The sequence below is a fragment of the Equus asinus genome, chromosome 6 (assembly GCF_041296235.1).
Source record: "Equus asinus isolate D_3611 breed Donkey chromosome 6, EquAss-T2T_v2, whole genome shotgun sequence".
In the NCBI taxonomy this organism is placed as follows: domain Eukaryota; kingdom Metazoa; phylum Chordata; class Mammalia; order Perissodactyla; family Equidae; genus Equus; species Equus asinus.
Genome location: NC_091795.1, coordinates 14,719,560 through 14,739,457, shown reverse-complemented (window position 1 = coordinate 14,739,457; position 19,898 = coordinate 14,719,560). Strand labels below are relative to the sequence as shown.

At 41.2% G+C, this 19,898-nt stretch overlaps 1 protein-coding gene across 8 annotated transcripts in view; it reads right to left on the bottom strand.

The window, feature by feature from the left end:
• Positions 1 to 994: 994 nt before the first annotated feature.
• The window catches only part of AFF3 (ALF transcription elongation factor 3), a 573,094-nt gene continuing 554,190 nt past the window's right edge, over positions 995 to 19,898 (bottom strand). For all 8 annotated transcript variants that reach the window (XM_070511624.1, XM_070511625.1, XM_070511626.1 and 5 more), the window contains 7 exons: positions 19,765 to 19,828; positions 17,070 to 17,206; positions 11,515 to 11,586; positions 9,818 to 9,911; positions 7,454 to 7,503; positions 7,080 to 7,303; positions 995 to 4,686 (listed from right to left, as the gene is read on the bottom strand). In XM_070511624.1, the coding sequence (XP_070367725.1) occupies positions 4,565 to 4,686; positions 7,080 to 7,303; positions 7,454 to 7,503; positions 9,818 to 9,911; positions 11,515 to 11,586; positions 17,070 to 17,206; positions 19,765 to 19,828 (763 nt within the window). In that variant the 3' untranslated portion in view covers positions 995 to 4,564. The remainder of the gene's footprint in view (positions 4,687 to 7,079; positions 7,304 to 7,453; positions 7,504 to 9,817; positions 9,912 to 11,514; positions 11,587 to 17,069; positions 17,207 to 19,764; positions 19,829 to 19,898) is intronic.

The window sequence follows — 19,898 nt, the reverse complement described above, 5'->3', positions numbered from 1 at the left end:
AGACTCTAGTTGATCCAGGTTTCATTGAAAATGTGTTACTTCTTAAAAATACAATTCTGATAGGAACAGACGTCAGCTGAGTAGCTGGCAAAACTGCCCAAGAGAAGGACAGTTCTTGCAAGACTGTTGGGCATTTCTTAGCCCAAAGCACCTCTGAAAGAGTGTCAAGCTTACGAGTCCCTGGGGCAAGCCAAGCCGAGTCCCGCTCCTGGCCAAGTGTGGGATGAGGCCATCTCCATGGCGACCCGGAGCTGGGGTGCTGCTGCATGACAACGCGTATTTGAATCTAAGGATATGGGCTGGGTTAGGAGAAGTAATCGTTCTGTTTTTGTTGCTGTTTCTGTTTCTCTGCTTAGTTTAGTTTGGGGAGGAGGGGAATGAAAATGGAGGAAGAGAAGAGAAAAATGAGGTTAAAAAAACCCTTCCACAAAGCGGCATCTATCATGGCGAGCCACTGGTCTACTATTTCCCACTTCATTAGTTCAAAATTCTCTTATTTTACTCAATCGAATATTGCAAACATTCTTCCACCTTGTTGGTTTGAGTTGGAAAAAGCCAGCACACACAAGTCAGGGAATTAACTGTGTCCTTAAGGAACGTTCAGTAAAACAGTGTCCCAGAGCTACTGGTTGGACAGGCAGCGCGGCGGTCATCAATATGAACGCCCCAAACCTCCTACTCAGTGCTTTCTGGGACACGCGGTGTGTTCTCACGCACACACACGTGTGTGTATACGTGCTGGGAAATGGAAAAGACAAGCAGTAAACTATAGTTACAATGAAGGAAAAAATACTTTTTTTTCCCAGTGAAAAATATCAGACTTAGTAATAATAATCTGTGGAAGCTACATTTAAAAAGTCATGAAACAGCAAAGCTGCTTCTAAAGAGATTATGAACTGGGGACCACAATACTTATTTGAACGTACTTTGATTCTGAAGTTTCCTTGTAAAAATATTCAAAGAAATTGGTGGACACTTTTTACATACAACTCGATTTCTCTCATTTACAACATAAATCATTTAATGTAACATTTGCAACCTTAGAAAGGCAGACATATTTAATCCAAGTCAGTTTATAAATTCCAATTTCACATGGATTAAAAACTGCGATAAATTAAGTCACAATAATATCCTGTACATGCATTAAGGCTGGTGACTGCTAAAGTCTCTTGGGTATCTACAAACAGAAAATCACACACAGATTACTGGGTCTGAAGAGTGTCTACATCATTAAAAAAATCTTGCTTTTTCTTTTTTTTGGTGATACAGATTTCAACAGTAACTCTGGAAAACTGTGAAAAATGTTATTTAAAAATATATATGTATATACTACTGCACAGTTTCAAAGATGTGATTCGTAAATAATGTTGGCTGCACTGATCAATTTTATAACAATTACTGCACTTCCAAGGTGATTTGAACACGCAGTGACTTGTACTCAATATTAGGCACTAGTAATATCCTTCGGGCGTACTACAGTTTTATGTTAGCTGTATTGTACATATATATTTTTAAATGTATGCATTTATACAAACTGTATATTATGTATGGGATGTCAGAAATGTACACATCACTGTTATATAATACACACATCATTGTTGTACATAACAGGATAAGTTTAGTGCAGAAAGTCTCATTGCATTGCATTCCACGTGTTCAATCTAGCATACAATTTGTCAACTCTTCAGATTATTTTTCCAGTACATTCCTCTTTAGATAGTGGGTCTGAGTTTCCATTTGCAATTTGAAAGTTTCCAGAAATATCTGTTTTAACTAAACCTCTCTTTCCAGGCACAATTCTGCACATAAGTCTGATCTGTGTAGAGGAGTAACAAACCCTAAATTTTGATCAGGAATATATTGGGGTTACTCTCTTTCAAAGATAACGCTAACATTGTGATAAAGGATGGCATCCATTCAGGTCACAGAAGGATAAGGTCAGTCGAACTTGTGTTGAACTTCTGAAGAAATAATATGTCTTCAAATAGAAAAAAATGGTAATAGACGTGATGTGTTTAAATGAGAGAATCACTAGAAAGATACATATGAAACGGTGAGCAGTGGTTTTCTCCGGAGGATGGGACTGACTACTTTCTATGTTTTTGTATTGTTTGAATTTTTACAATGAGCATGTATTACTTTCATAATCAGAGAACACAAGAAAGATTTCCACTTTGAACAAAACCAAACAAAAGGAACAAGCTCTGAAGGACTTTCACAAACAACAATCAGAAGATGGCTCCTTACCAAAATCATCTATGCCAACGCGAACAAAAACCGCTGCCCTGACATGCTCTACCAATGAAATAAAAGACAGGGAGAGGAACGGCATGCTCTGACCATCCCCCAAATGACCATTTTCAAGTTTTGTTGGGACATGTGGGTCACCAAAGCACTGACAAAGTGCCACTGGCACAATCAGCCAGAGGCCACCTGTGTATCTAAATGGGTTTCATGGTCAAGCACATCACACGGGTACCACAACAAGGCCTGCAACTTTAAAGATGGGCAAAACCAGGAAAGCACCCTGGGGAGGCCCGATGGACCCTGAGGGTCATCCCTTTATGTGAGAGTTTGAACATTTCATCAGAACTTAGCAAGAGCAAGTATAACTAAACCTCAGTCCTCCAAAAAAAAAAAAAAAATCCAAATTTCTTAAGTTAGACCCAAATTTCCAACATAGGATGGGATTGTGAACTCCGCCTACAATTATTCAAAGGTATGTAAGAAGCACCTCAGGTGGATAAATGTAACACAGAAATACCGTTAATATTTCCAGATGCTTAAGGCCAAAGCCAAATGCAAATTTCACAAACCCTTCATCTGCTCATTTTAAAGTAATTTCAAATCACCAAAGTTGTTCAATCATTTGCAGCTTTGAATCAGTGCTTACAGCTAGGGAATTACGGCAACCTTTTTTCCCACCTACAGAGCAGGCTGACAAAAACGTTGACACCGCCACCAAACTAATAAGACCATCACTGAAAGCATATATCAGTATCTATTATAAACCACCAGCACCTTGAAAAATGGACTGTTCCACGTGTCACATCACCTGTCTTTCTCAGACTGTCCTGGTGCAATTTTGTCAAGTGAGAGGCCTCAGGGACATTATTTTCGTTGTTCAAGTGTGGCAAAGCATATCCTCGTTTTCAGGAGTTTTTCTTTTTATCAATATTTTTATATCCAAATAGATTTAACAAGAAGACTAAACCTAAGGCATGACAAGAGACTATAATAGAAATGTTTTAGACAAAATCTGTAAACAAGATGTCAAAAAACTAAAATGTAAACTTAATTAAAAAAAAAAAGAAAAGAAAAGAATCAAGGGCAGGACGTAAACACACCAGACGCACAGGATGGAAGCATGATGTTCTGGTCGTTGCTACCCCAAACAGAACTGCAATCATTGCAGGAATAATTTACCCTGCGCAGCAAGCAGCTTGCTAATCCAAGCCTAAAACACATCCCCGGATCGAAATGCATTACAGGGCTGCAGAGGCACATTCTGCAGGACGACTGAGACGATTAGACAGATTCATGATAAGCAAATAGTTCTCAGCCTGATAAGCAACAGATACAGACTCCCAGCGAAGGGACATTCTAGGTAACGTCCTAATTTGGCCAAGAAATTAGTAAGAAAGCTATTTCAGAAAGAAAAGACTTGAAAAGCATTGGCCGACAAATGCCACGAGGCCCGACAGCCGCCGTGTCACAGCGGCAGGAAGAAGAAACGTGCTGGACGGGCTTGTTGTTGGATGTGCGAAAGATTTCAATTCCTAACTGAGGTCCAAAACACAGTTATTGCGGCTTTAATGTGGGTTAACTTTCAGAGGCACTGAGTTTTTAAATCTCAGTGCCATTTTCATACTATTTTGGGGGCAGGGAAGGCCTGTAGGAGTTGGTTCATTTGCTTGTAACATGTTTAGTTGATAATAAAGTTGGAGGGAAGGAGTGGGTATTCAACAAAAGTCAGAGTATTTGGTAACATGCAATCTAGTAAACGTCCAGCACAAAAATAACTGACTTATTTTCATTATTCAATTACCCATTAATATACACAATCAAAAAATAATTGGGGAATAGTATAATAATACTGAAAGTAATCAATAGCATAAGAACTAGGTTCATCTTAACTGGCAGTCAAGCTTTTGGTGTGCTGTATTGCACCTGGTTAACTAACCCATGAGATTTTGGTTGAATGTTCTAAGAAGTCATGGTTTAGCTTTGAAATAGAAAGTGTGTGTGTGTGTGTGTGTGTGTGTGTAAGTGTATTTTCTCTAATCAGAAACCTCTGATCACTTTGTCTAGCCTGGGATTATGGAAACTAGACAAAGAAAATGTGTTCTAAAGAGGTGTGTATCTTACACACATACACAGGCAGCTTCTTATACACCCACACATACAAACACACATGCCCTGGAAAAAGACCATTGTTCAATGCTGAGAAAATCTTCACCGCAGTTTGATAAATGCTGTGGCTGGGAATTACAGTAGCACAGTGTCCAGAAACATTGAGCTGTCCATGGAGACGAGAGCACGACCCAGCTCAAGGGTGAGGTCCCTATGACAGGTGGGTGCTGTTCCGCAGCCAGTGCAGACCCTGCTGGGAGTACTGGACCAGGTGCTCCATGCTGCTGTGCAGGGTAACAGGCCCCATGAGCAGATCCAGGTCGTTGAAGAATTCTGGGGGACGGAGAGAGTTGTTAGAGTGCCATACACGCTAAGTGTGCTACCCTGAGTGACTTAAGAAAAAATTTCATTCACGGTCTCTATATAAATCAAGCATTGTCTGTTCCATCATGTGACTTTAGCATTCAAGTGAACAAAATAAAACCCAAAGGTGGATAACTCAACCTCTACCCAAATAATCACTCAGTTGGCCATTTCTAATTCAAATGAATAACATTTCCTTAGCCAAATAGCAAAGAAAATGTACTTCCTCAGGACGTATTCTCCTTATGCAGTAATGCTTCCCACCCCGAACGTGAGCTGTGGCTCTGTCATCTCTTATACTGTACTCAACTGTGGCACATGCTGAGCCCCTGGAGTGAGTCCAAGGGAGGAGGCTCCAGGCTCCTGGGGGCAAAGCAGAGATGGCTTCTGAAACGTCTCTACTGAGGTCACCTTCTCATCCTGGGACATTCTCTGGGTTTGTCCTGTCCTTAAGCATTTATTATGTGCCAAGGAGGCATTATGCTAGGTGCAGGAGAGTAGAGGTAGGAGAGTAAACAAAGACAAGTAATGTGTAGGCTCTGCTCTCTCAGAGATGACAGTTTAGTGGCAAACAGAGACACGTTCATATGGCTGCTATGCCATCATAACTGGATCACCGAGCAACACTCCTGGAAAGTGTGCGGGAGAAGTTTTCCAAAGGTGCTCACGTGCATGGGGAATGAAGTCCTGCTGAGGAAGGTAAGGGAAGGGTCAGAGAAGACTAAGTTACAGGTGGCTAGGAGGAGAGCTGTGGCAGGAAATCGAGAGCAGAAGAGGGGAGGAGGAACAGGTCGGGGAAAGAATGCCGACTTTGCACTGGACATGTGGCACTGAGCCCTTGGAGGAGACATCTAGTGGGAAGCTGGCAGTGCCATCTGGAGCCTGGCCCCATCAGGGTCTCCCAAACTAGCCGTGAACATTTTTATACATTTGTTCCTCCTGTTTTGTCCACCTGTGACACTCACCCCACTCTATCTCAGCCACTCAACTCCTATCTGCTTTTCAAAACTGTGTTCCATGCCAGCTCCTCCGGTGAGGCTCTCCTGGTGGTCTCAGCTCCCTGCCATTGACCTCCGTGGCATTCCCATTGGATTTCCAGGGTGCATGACCTCTGCGCTGATGTTACACACTATCTGGTTTTATTGTCAATTTCACGTACTCAGGACCTACTGCCTATCTCTGCCATAAATTCCTCATCTCACCGTGGGCATCCTGATCTTGTCCTCAGAGGCTTAGGCTACCATGGGAACAAAATCTGCACTGAATGGCTTGAAAGTGAGATCAGATTTGTAATCTCACCAGTTGGTAGAGGGAGAGGAGTAAGTTGGTATAACCTTTTGGGAGAAAAGTTATAATCTTAAAAGAATCTATACCTGTTAACCCCCAAATTTTACTTCTACAATTCCCTCCTACGAAGATAATCAGAAATACAGACAATGATTTCTACAAGGATATTTATCACAACGTTACGCGTAATAGTGGAAAAGAAATTGCAAGTAATCTAAATGTCCAACAGGGGGATTGTTTGAGAAATCATGGTATGTTACATAAGCACTGTTATGACAATATTATAGATCCATCATAAAGGGTGTTTTTGAACTAGTTAGTGACATGAGAAAATGCCTGATGTAATATTAAATTTAAGAAGGACAGGATATAAAACTATATATACTATGATCTTATTTTGGTAAAAATCATGCATGTGTGGCAAAGAACTAGAAGAAACTTCAGTAGAATGTTAACAGTAATTATTTCTTGGTGATAAGATTACTGATGATTAAAAATTTTTTTTATAGTTTTCTGTACTTTACAAATTTAGCCACAGTAAATATCCATTTTTTAAATAATTAATAAAAACAAATATTACTTAAAAAGAAATATAGCTTACTCCTACATATAAAACATTCTCTTTTCAGTAGTAACCAGCTATCACTTAAATAGCTAGTAACATTCATACTCATTAATTAATTAATTTATTAATTCAATGTTTCAGATCCCCAACTATGCTCTATGCACTGTGCAGGTCTTAGGAACACAAAGTTGAAGACTTTGAAGTTAAAACATAATCACTACTTTCAAGAAGCTTACTGTCTAAAGGGAAAAACCTATGTGTATATATCTAAATCTGTGTTCTCTCTCTCTCTCTCTCTCTGTCTCTCTCTCCCCCTAATCTTCCACAGTAAATATAAAGGTAGCTAAAGGCATAGGAGGCCCTGAGTGAAGGGGAGAGGTCAGGAAGAGTTTCACACAGTAGACAGCTTCTACTATTTCTTCTTTGCTAATTGATGAAAACTTGCCCAAGGGTCAGGCTGTCTCCCCAGGCTGTGGTCGAACCACGCACACACTCCTAGAGGCACACACACCTCTGTTTTCCTTGGCCAGGTTGTCCGCCATCTCCCAGTAGTCATAGCTGTGGAGAATGCTGTTGGTGATGCTGACGTGGTTGGCTGCCATCTGGTGGATGCGCTGTGGGATGCTGACAATGGTCGAAGGGGACAGGGTGCTAGCATTGGAGAGGCTCCCCTGAGATCCCACAGAGCTGGTGGGGGAGGGGTTGGGAGACATGGGGGATGGGGTTCCAGTGCTCCTGGAAGCGGAGAGGGTAGAAAGACAAGAATGAGAGGTTGATACCCGGTGAGGCAGGGCAGCCCCTCAGGGCACTGTAAACAAGGAGGCACACTGCTCCATGTCACGCAGCGTCTCATTTATCGCCTTTACTTTGGAAAAATGAACTTACTTTCCACTGGCCCCCCATGGCGATGGGGCTTGGGCAGCTTTAGATGAATTCTGCAGGAAAATAAAAACATTGACAGTGAGTACCATCTGCTTAAGTTTAAAGAGCCAACAATAATAGATTCTCAGGTGACCAGTGAGAGCAGTAACGGAAGACATTGCAGATAAAATGTAGATTCACAGAAATTGGATCTGGGAATTACTAGGCTACTGGTTTCCTCTCTGGAAGCTGGTGAGGGGCAGCTGCGTGGCCTGCTGGGTTCCACGGCGGGCTACAATGAAGAGCTCAGCCCACAGCCTGGGTCATCAGGGACCAAATTAAATCATAATCCTGAGGATCTGTTGAATCTCAAATGAGACTAATTTTTTCACCTTCAACTAGCTTAAATTATTCTGAAAAGGAAAAAAGAGCACTAACCAGTGGCTCCCCCCGCCCACGCTGAAAACACCTTATATTTAAATATAGGGCATATTGCCAGAAACCACTGACATACATTTAAATGCCCCAAAATTTGAGACCCCAAATTCTATTGTTTTAACTTATGAAGCTTAAAAGTATTTCTCTTAAAGGAAGCTGCTCTTGCATGTTTCTAAAAGAACAGATTAAAACGTATTTCCTTAATAGGTAGGCAATTTAAAAATTCTGATTTATCTGAATATTCCAATTTAGGATGTTATGTTGCATGAGCCAGTTGTTTGCATCAGGCATTTAAAAGAAGTTTTGTCTTTGGCAAGAAAAGTTGCTACATGTACAGACAGATTTCCTCTCTAGAGTCTAATAATGTCTTCTTGGACGTAAGTTTGAGGGACTGTTAAGGAAAAAATGGTCTTTATGATGCTGATGTGAATTTTCTTCTCCAGAGACCAAAAAAATAGCCTCAGACTGGTTTCCCAGAGACAAAGTGTTTCTTTTGGTTAAAGAGAGCTTTATGAAGTGGTGACTGAGTTTTAGTTTTCAGCGGAGGTGTTATCAAGTTGGTAAGAAATGGCCTTACACGTGGCAATTTTGCAGTTGTCTTCAGCCATCTTTCGCTGCCACTAAGCCCTGTGACTGTAAAAAACATGTGTGGGGAGAAAGTCCTTTATTCAAAGACAGCTCTGTACTGATAAAACACATTCTTTATGGATAAACTGCCACTGTTATGTGAATGTTTCATAATCTCTGAACTTTAAGTAGCATTTAAATAGCCTTTGATTAAGGGTAAGCACCAGTAACTCCTGGAGGGGAAACTCCAATTTTTAAGTTGTGTTCCCTATCTATTCGGTACATATTCTTGGACTGCACATATACATTAAGAATTCCTCGTGTCCCTTAAAAGTTCTGTTGTGACCCCTGTGGCTTACAGAGTTCAGATTCCTTCTTTAGTCAAGCATTTTTCTTGACTGGAATAACTCTCTTTAGTCTTAGCTCTTAGATTCTAAATTTTTGAAAACTACTCATCTTGACCTTCGGTGCCCAAAGTAAAGGGAAGGGCTTAGTGTCAGTTCCTGTCATCATGACACACGATGGTCAATGGGCCAAGACGGTAATCTCCCTGGCTTAGCACCTGGTTACTCTAACGCATGACCAGGAGGGAGGCGGCATGCGGGACGCAGCCCACGGGACCCCCAACATAGCCTGGTCATCAGAGATAATCTCTCACGAGTGGAGGCTGGGGATTAAAGGATCTAAAATGATGGTTGTGTCCCTGACGAAGGCGTTGGTGGAGGTAGAGATGGTATAATTTCTTCTTCCTAAACAGACAGCAAAGAGGCCCAGAAATCTCAACTGAATTATTACTCCAGGTCCACTTCACAACAGTACATCAGAGAAGGTACTCTTCTTGTTCTTTTTTTATTCTCTTAGTGAAAATGATTTCATTCCCTGAGATAAGGAAAAGTTAGCATGGTTTCCAATTCTATCCTCATATTTACACATTGCTATTGTCCTAGTGCCTCTGAGTTCTAACAAGTCATTTCTTATCATTTAAAATAATACCTTTATTAAAAATTAAATCAGCTATGGGGGACAGCTAAGGCAGTTCTAAGTAGTTACTTCTAAGAGGAAGCAGCTGTAAGAGAACATGAAGAATTTATGTTAGCTGTAAAGGTGGGTTTCCCAGTACACTGGAATGAGTAACTGGATCTTCTTTCTCTTGAGGCCATAAAAATACCTGGACACAAGGCAGGGGGATAAATTAGATGGGCTGTCAAGGCCATTCTCTGAGCCCTGAACACCACGAGTATGGCACAAATGGGGTGAGTGTGGATAGCAGGGGGCTCCTGTATTATCCCGGAAGCAACAGATTCTACCAGACTCCTTGAAAATGTCCTTGACAGGGAGCCAACTGACTACAAGGGACAAGGGTGCCCATTAGCCACACAGTACCTTGAAATAGTCGATCAGTGCTTTTGAATACTTTACAGCGTGGTCCCTTTTGAGTCGAAACATCCGCCAGTAAAGGAGAGCCAGGCATCGGTAACTGCAGCAGAAAAAGAGAAATGGGCCCTGAAAGCATGAGTGTGTCTTTTGCAAAAAAGACTTTACAAAAATCTTGTTGCTCTAAGGCACTCAATATTTACGGCATGACTATATATATAAAGTATTTCTATACACATGTATATGTCTGTAACTATCCGACTTTCCTTTTGTTCATAAGATATAATTCAAAATTTCAAGTAGTTGCTTCGTAAATATATTTACCACTAGATCATTTTATATTAGCTTTATTGTTTCTTTGTCGGGGCCAAGGGGCTGGCCATTTTCTTCTTCCACCACTAGAGGGCAGTCTCTCTCCACGAGAGGAGTCAGGAATCCCTAGCACAGCTCTCACCGCCTGCTGGGTGAGTTCCAGGGCAGAGCCGCTGACTGATTTCCCTCGGACATCCTGGACTGTCCCCCCTCCCCGATGGGCTTTGCTGAAAGAATAGCCCTTCCACCTGTTTTTATTCTTTCACTTGTAAATTACTTTACTATAATTAGTTCAAATAGAGTAACAGTTATGAATGTGTTTTATAAACAATAAAAACTCTATGGTGAGAGTAGTTATTTTATTGTTTTAGGTAATAGTTTATACATTTATTATTTACATATTAGTAGTCTATGATATAATATTAATTATTAATCATCATTAATTTATTAATCCTAATGTGGAACAAAGTTTGAAAAGAGCACAGAGAGCATTTTCTGAGACACATCTCTTTTCCTTGGTGCTTTTTATTCGTAATTATTTGCTAACTCAGATCTGGGACTGACATGACAACATACCAAACACACACATACAAATATGACCCCAACATATCAAATACAACCTAACAGTCTCTTGTCGGCAGAGCCAATTCCAGATGATGCGATGACGTGAAAGGACTGAGACCCTCTCTTTTGTGTGTGTTGCTGTTATTTTTTCAAGACTCAATTCTCTACCTTTCAGATCAAATTCTAGAGTGGAGTAGGAGCCGTTGAAGACCAAAAAAAATTGGATCCCTCTCACAGGAGGAACCAATAGAGAGGTGTCTTGTGATTTTGGGGAGTAGGGTGAGCTGTCCTGAAGAGGTGCAACAGGGAAAACTATTTTTATTATATCATTGTAATCATTTTACATATAGAAAAAATTGATTACAGTTACTATTTTGAAAGAAATGCTTTTATTATCAAGTAAAATGAACTGCTCCTCCGTTTCATGTGTTGAGAACTTTAAGGCACCATCTTGATTCAGTAATTCTGATCCCACATGTAAAGAGATGAATTATTTTGATTGCATCTAAAATGTTAAACACAGAGAAATTACACTAGGCACAATTCACATTCAAATTATTAAAACACAGACCTACCTGGTTTTAAAACACACACACACAGGAAAAATTATCCTTGTGTAATGCACCTGTTGATTTTCCATCACTGTGAGGTCACACCATGCATGGGATAGCAGCAAGAAGCGAGGTGGGCTCTCCCTGGCCACCATTAGAACCGCTTTTGGTTTTGCGTGTTAGAGGACGCTAGGGAATGTTATGCATTTCAGCACCTGGTGTGCCAATGAAGATATGCAAGACTGGGGAAGCTGCTTTAAGCTGACATGATGTACTCACCATAGTGCAGCCAGTTGTTTATCCTCTGGTGTGGCATTGGGGCCTGAGTGGGTTTTTAGTCTCATAGCATACCTACAAAAAAAAGAGAAGAAAGAAAAACCAAAGAAACTGTTTCAAAAAGCTTTCTTATTAACCACAGAACATTTTCTAGGATGGAAGTTCTCTCTGCCCAACACTTAGTTTTTCATAGCGCTTGCCAATAATTCCTTCCTAAAAGCTGGCTGATGCTGCCCCATTTTCCCTAAGCATTACATTATCGTGATGACTAGAACAGACGGCTTTTATGACCATCTAGCTACTTTCTGCTCTTTAACAATACAAATTCAAATGCTACAGATGGTCAAGAGTGATACCAATTCAAGCATTATCCACGTATATGGTGGCATCCATTTTTTACAAATTTTGATTTATGGCTAAGCGGCCGATAAGATGGAGGCAAGCTTCAATCCTTCCAGGCTTATCTCCAGAAGAAGTTTCCTCCCTTGTACTCAGATGAAAGCTTCGATTTACCCCTTTTTAATTGTTATGGAACTTTTACCTCGACAGCAGCGTAGGCATCCTGGGTACATAACCAGTGGCTTTTATGCACTTTACTTAACTCCACTTATTTCTCTGAACCAGGAGGACTGTGGCCCATCCTTTCTCCTGGTAATATACCAAGTTACTTGCAGACTTTCTGAGAGAGTTGAGACAGTATGTGTAATGGTCAGGGAGTCCTGGGTTCAAATCCCAGCTCAGCTACTTATTAGCTGTGAGAGCTTAGAAAATGTAGTAATATCTTTAAGCCTCCATTTCCTTATCTACAAAATAAGACTAATACAGCTGATCACATAGCATCGTTGTAGGGATTAACCGAGACAGTATTTGTAAGGCTCTTAGCATAGCAGGATGGCTCACTGTAAATGGCTCAAAAATGATACTGTTAGCGCACTATCTCCACAACATGCAGATCGGTATGTTTTCGAGTTGATCTGTGGGCACAGATTTCACAGTGGTTGCTCTGGGTATTACAATATACATATGTGACATCGCAATTTACTGGGATCAACACGTTACCACTTTGAGTGAACTGCGGAAACCGCACTTGCGTTAGTTTGCTTTACTTTCTCCATTTTTAAATAACGTCGTCTTGAGTTACCAGATGGTGGCATAATTTTTGTTTCACTCATGTATACATACTTCTGGTTCTTCCACTGGTTTTTCTTCCTGATGCTCCAAGATTCCTTCTTTTGTCATTTCCTTTCTGTTTGAGGAACTTCCTTTAGCCAATCTTTAAGGGTGAGCGTTCAAGATAAAAACTTCAAGTTTTCCTTAGTCTGAGAATATTTTTATTTCCCTTTACTCCTGAAGGATGAAGTTTCACTGAATCTAGAATTCACGGTCTGACAGCTTTTTCTTCTTTCAGCACTTGAAGAACGTGTGCCACGCCCTCCTGGCCTCCGTGGTCTCAGATGAGAGGTCTGCTGTCATTGGAACTGGTGCTCCCCCGTAGGTAACATGTCCTTTCTCTCTGGCTCCTTTCAGGACTTGTTTCTTTGTCTACAGTTTTCAGAAATGTGGTTATGATGTGTCCTGGCATGCACTTCTTTGGGTTTGTCCTATTTGGGTTTTTCTCAGCTTCTTGAACCTACGTGTTGATGTCTTTTGCCAAATTTACTAAGTTTTAGCCATTACTTCTTCAAATACTTTTCAGCCTCACTCTCTCCCTCTCCTTCTGGGACTCCAATGATACACATGTTGGATCTTTTGTCACTGTGCTGGAGGCACTATCCTTTTTTTTCAGTCTATTTTCTCTCTGTTGCTCAGGTTAGGTAAATTCTATTTTGTGTTCTCAAGTTCAATCATTCTATGCTCTGTAATTTCCACTCTGCTACTGAGCCCATCCAGTGAGGTTTTGGTTTCTGTTATATTTTTCAGTTCTATACTTACCATTTGGTTCTTTTTAAAATACTTTCTATTTTTTTGCTGTGATTTTTAATTTTTTGTTTGTTTCAAGAGAACCTGCACTTATTTGGTTCTAGGTAGTTTCACCACAAGGATTTTAAAGCAGCCATCATAAAAATGCTTCAACGCAGGGGGCTGGCCTGGTCGCGCAGCAGTTAAGTTCGCACGTTCCACTTCTTGGTGACCCAGGGTTCGCCGGTTTGGATCCCGGGTGCAGACATGGCACCACTTGGCAAAAGCCATGCTGTGGTAGGCATCCCACGTATAACGTAGAGGAAGATGGGCATGGATGTTAGCTCAGGGCCAGTCTTCCTCAGCAAAAAGAGGAGGATTGGCAGTAGTTAGCTCAGGGTTAATCTTCCTCAAAAAAAAATTAAAAAGAAAAAAAAAGCTTCAACAGACAATTACACATCCGGCAGTTTCAATGCAAGCATTTTTGCCACAGACATCTTTGCGCAAGCATTTTCATCACATAACTAATTGCCCGTAAGGCAATTTTGCTGTAAAAAATAAAAAAATAACTAGTTGACAGTTTTTGCTGCTGTTGGTAGTTTTCATTTCCCCATTGACAAAGTTCTCACAGTTACGCCCATTTTTATATGATATAAATCTTAGCTGGCGCTCATAATGGTCTATACAGCAACGAGTAGATGTGTTGGTGGTCTTAAAACAGTTAGTGTTTCTTCCAGTGATGTTTTATTGATGGCTTTATTGAGCTGACAGATGATGAGGATTGGTCCCAAGAGTCGGTTTCCTATTTGGAAACACACTACGTTGGAGGAGAAGAGGGCTGAGGGAGCAGAGTCAAATGCACACTTCCCACAGAACAAAGACAAGTGCTTCGGTACAATCCACACACACACAAAATCAAATCAGTTCTTAGGGCAGTACTGCCATGAATTGACATACACACATTTTAAATGTATTCAAATATTTTTGTTTTGCAATAGTCTCAAATTTTGTTATTCATTTCTTCATGTTTCAATATGTCCTTTTTAATCAATATCCCTTTTTTATTTTTTGCGATTTTATCTTTTATGGCAAAATGGCCTTACGGCCTATTAGTTATGCAGCGAAAATGCTTGTGGCTAAAATGGTTGTGGCAAAGATGTCTGCAGCAAAGATGCTTGCAGTGAACACTGGACATGTAATTGCATGTTGAAGCATTTTTATGATGGCTGTTTGAAAATCTGTGTCAGATAATTCCAACACCTGATTCACCTTGGTTATTGGTGTCAATTGTCTTTTCTCATTCCAGCTGTGATTTTCTTATTTCTTGGTATGACAGTGAGTTTCTATTGTATCTTGGACATTTTGGCTATTATGTTAGGAGACTCTGGGTCCTATTTAAATTTCTTCTTTTAAAAAGAAGTCACTCTGTTTAGGTTTAGCAGGCAGATACTGACCTACTTTTTTTTTGGTGAGGAAGATTGGCCCTGAGCTAACATCTGTGCCAATCTTCCTCTATTTTGCATGTGGGATGCCACCACAGCATGGCTTAAAGCACGGTGTGTAGGTCTGCACCTGGGATTCAAATCCGCAAACCTTAGGCCACCAAAGTGGAGCATGCTAACTTGACCATTATGCCACTGGGCTGGTCCCTCATCATGACCTACTTTTGTGGGCTATGGTTCCAAACACAATTTAGTTTTCAGAGCTTTTGAGGTGCAATTTTGATTTGTGGTGGCAGGGTTCCACTTGTCAGTGTCCGTTAGTCACTTGGTGTTCCTGGGTGGAGAAAGGAATTCTCTTGTCCATGGGGACACAGAGCGCATCCTGGGCTGGACACCTGTGGGGAGATCCCCCTTGCCAGTGCTCCCCGCCCCCCCTCCCCCCCCCAGTCTCTCTCAGTGGGAGAGGGAAGTCTCAAGCCTGGTGGGCAACATGCAGATTTAAGTGGGAAATTAAGGGTTTTTCTGTTTTCGAACTCAGATAAAACTCCTTTTGCCTCTGTTTTGTGAGTAGTTTAAGGGATTCTATTGGGTCAGAATTTTCTAGAAAACGGATTGTGTTCTCCTCCCAAGGAAGGTGACTGCACCAGTGGGGACAGCAGACTCCCCACTCTGGGGTGGAGCAGGTGCGGCATGTCGGCCCCTCCCGGGGTCTTTGACTCACAGCAGGCTGTTATTGTGGCTGGGATTTGCTTGTTTTTAGAATTTGAATGCCTTTCATCGGCCCGTGCATCCTCCAGCTGACCACAGGCCCTGTGGCCTGCTTATCTGTTCATTCCTCAAATACTTAGTGAGCACGTGTTCCAGGAACCGCTGAGGGACTAGGAATACACCAATGGACAAATCAGACGAAAAACAAAAAAATCCCCGGTTCAAGGCCCTTACATTCTAGGGCATCTTACTGCTTTGTGCCCATCTGGTTTCACCCATTTTCTTCCTGCCTGCCTGTGGCCATCTGAGTCTGTGCCTTATTCTGAGGAAGAAATGTGAGAATCTAGGATCTCTTAGAGTCATTTTAAGTTTTTTACTATGGTGATCTCTTTTCTTCTCTGCCAAAAATACTGTACTGTCTAAGAAAACAGTATGAAGGAATCACCAACATACCAGTGTCGTAGAAATATTTTAATAAGAAAAATGGCTGGACAGTGTTGACTTTCAAAACATTCTCGAGAAGTGCTTTTTGAAGATGATGCTGGCATGACAGTTTCCAAGGCTGGAAACGATTTACTGAAGGAGTAAATACCAGGTTGCATCTCTGGGCCAATGCAGACCAAAGAGGTTAAACCTGGGATGATTAGAAATCTTCCATCTGGAATGGTGGGACATAGCACGAAATATCTAATCTTAGGTTGCACAGAATTCCAGAATTAGAAAAGTCTCTTAAAGATTGTTTTGGGAAGAATTATTTCACACAATGGGCATTAGCCATTGTACCAAGCAGCTGAACCAGCTAAAAAGACAAACCATATGATAAAGCTTCTCAGTAGCTTAAAGGATGAAATTCCCTTAATGGTTCATTAAAGAGACACTAAAGATGTGCCTTTCCAGGTCTCCATCATGGAGGACAAGAGTCTCCCACCCAACCCCCGATGTGCCCCTGTTGGAAACCCTGCTTCTGCTCACATTACACGTCTTAACTCAGGTTGGGGGATGGTGCTCATGTCCCAGTCTTAGACCAGAACAACGCCAGTACCCTCTGAGACAGTACATCATAGCGTGGATTTCCTTTCCTAAAATCCCCCTGAATCTTCTTTCTTTTCATTAAATACTCTTGAATCATTTACTGATGGAGTCAGAATTTAGATTATACTAACCTAAATCAGATTCAAAGAAAAGCAGCATAGACGTGAAATGAGTTCAAAATCTGCCCCTTCCTGGCTGGCTGGATTAGGCGCGCCACATCTCATGCAGCCTCAGCTTCCCTTCTGCAGCAATGAGGCGTTACGGGAGCTAGGAGCTGCCCTGCCTCACTCCCACAGAGAGCAACGGAGGCGGGCTGTGTGAAAGTGCCTTGCAAAATCTGACATTCTTATTCTGGGGGGTGGGCGTTGGTTCCTGGTAGCTGACAGTGCAGGCTGACATTCTTTTCTCTGTATTCATAATATGTGCATATATTCCTCATCACCCCCTGGACCCCCAGCAAGAAAACACAGCGCTCACCTGATGAGCTCCACCGTTTCTGAGTACATCGTGTAAGGAGATTTGGATTCCATCGGGCCTTGTTCCATTGCATTTCCACACTCGATGAATGACAGGGCAGCTTCAGCGTAGTTCAGAGCCTTTCCAAACTTTTCCACCTGATCAACAGAGTTAATACAGTGTCCTCCTTAAGCAGAGTTTTTCAAACGCCATTGTCACATAGTCTATATACTTTATTTGAGAAACCCGATTTTTGAGTTCCATATTCCTGTGAACAGAGCTGAGAGAAGAAAGAAAGAGGACATTCTCTTCTCTAGCTATTTCACAAATTGCTACTGGTTTAGGGTAAGTGAGCAAATGGTTACATACAGAATTCTACCAAATCCACATAACAACCACTAATCAGAATTGTTCCGAAATCCACGGGTCCTCTGTTCCTGTTTCCCTCTTTCTAACCCCCAGTGGTCTGGCCACTTCACTCCTGGTTCCTCCATGCTATGCTAATGTACATCAAAGTTGGTAAATCTGATTCCATATAAGAGTTTTCACACTTTTTTTTTTGTATACTCCAACTTTGATGGTTTGAGGCCTTGGTTATTATCTTTTACATTATTTGTGACATTTACATCTCCAGGCCTTCCTTTTATCATGTGCTTTTTAGTTATTTCATCAATAGTTTGGACCTCACTTAAGGGAGAGAATGGAGAGGGGAAAGGAGAGAAGATAAAACTCAAGACACTATTTCACTTTAGCTAAAATGGGACACAAAGTTGAAAATCAATAAAAAACAATTTGGATTATCTAAGGTTGTCAAATTTATGTTAACCCTTCCCCACATTAGCAAGGATAACCAAGAATCAGCCTATATTCTTAGACTCTCATAAATCTAAACTTACACATCAAGTTCCTGGTTCTATACATTGTTACTCTCTGTGGATAATTACATATTCTAAGTTTAAATTGCATAATCTCCCCAGTTTTCAAATAGTCATTCATCAATCAAAAGAGAGTTACACAAATACTCCAACTACTTATCTAAAGCTTGCCTCTGAAAAAAATTCTCACCACTAATGATACTTTAGAAAACAGAAATGTAGAGCACAACTCTCCTTCATTAGCAAATCACATTTTTAAACAGCTTACAACCCTAATAGGCTATAGAGTAATATTTCTTGACAACGCTGTCAGATTAAGGAAGTCATTTCATTCAACAAGTATTTTCTAAAGCACCCACTTCAGTGCTATGTGAGTTTGACACAGAAAAGCACCTTCCAGGAACATAGAATACATTAGAGAGGGAAAACGTGCACCCACAAGATGGTTCAAAGTGCAAGGCAGTCTGTGATTAACAAAATACAAAGCAAGTATTCCAATGCAAAAGAGATGGTAGGAAGGGAGCAAGTGACAGGGCTACAGAGAGGCTGGGGAGGGCCCCAGGGAAGAGACTTGAAATGACACTGGGAAGGGATGGTACGATTTGGCTGGATTTGGGGAGGACGCTAAAGGTGTGAGTGTGCATGAGAATGTGTGAGTGAGTATGTGTGAGTAGCTCTGAGTGTGTGTGTGAGTGTGAGGCTCTGCAGGTGCAAAGGCCCACTGGCTGGCTTGAGCGAGCTGTGCTTAGAGGCCGTAGGGGACCAACCTGGCTGAGCAGAATGTCGATAAGAAAGGTCATTTAAGGCAAGATGACACTGAATGAATAATCCTGGTAAACGGTGGATGATTCAGGCAGAAAATTTCTTTCTGCTTTAAAATTCAATGCCCTTCCCCAGCAGTGACCACGCATCAGCCTCTTCAGGTGACCAGAACTCTCCATCAGACTGTGGGATTGTGAAGATAAGAACTGCATCTCCTGTTTCCCTGTTCTATTTTCTGATACTCAGTGGCTATTTCTCCCTTACACTAGGGTACCTAGGCAGTGATCTTCATACAAATAAATGCTTGATGGGCAACATGAGTCGCACTGGGAGGGGGTACTCTTGTGGTTTTACCATTTTCAACACGGGAATAACACTGTGAGAGTCATTTGAAATGCCTTATTCATCTCCGGCACCCTGATCTCAGTTATGAACACTGCAGGGGAACAGAACCAGAATTACTAGGTAGGAAGGAGTCCCCTTCGACGAGACCTTAAGATGGAACAACCATATGATCTCTTTTAGAAAAAAACAGAAGTTTTCTATCTCTTGCCTGAAAGCTTCAAGTTTTCCAAAATAGTAGATTATCCAAGTAAGAAAAGTTATTCTTTGAAAAATCAAATCATGGTGATTTTAGGGTCTTAGGTGCAGTATAATAATTTCCGTGTTGTACAGCTTCAGGAGAAATATTTGAGTCTTTTTGAAAGGGGTTTTGATCCTGAGTCCCAGCCAAGGGTTGGCCAGGCTAACAAGAGAGAAAAATGCAAACCTAGATTGTTTTTTTTTTTAAGGAAATTAATACTCCCACCTACTGCCTCCATTGCCTCTGGTTAGTATTCAAACCTTAGGACTAAATTGAAATATTCGTTTATCCAGGGCTTTTTCCCAGTCAGACATTATTGGCTGAAGTCATAATTTATTGGGCTATGAGCACTTGATTATATAAACATTTCTCCATTTAACAGACCCAGCCATCCTTGTAATAGATTTTATAATTACCCCAGCTATATTGCCCCAATGATGAAGCTGCAGTACAAACATAATTTGGAAGAATGTATCTGGAAAGAAAAGGGTCTTACCATTGCATCTGCTTTATGCTTCATTCGTTTAGCTTCTTGCATAAAATAATCTGCACTGCGTGGCCTACAAGGAGAGAATGGTATTAAATGTCATTAGTGTGTAAGGGCAAGATCTTTTGAAAACATTGCTTCCT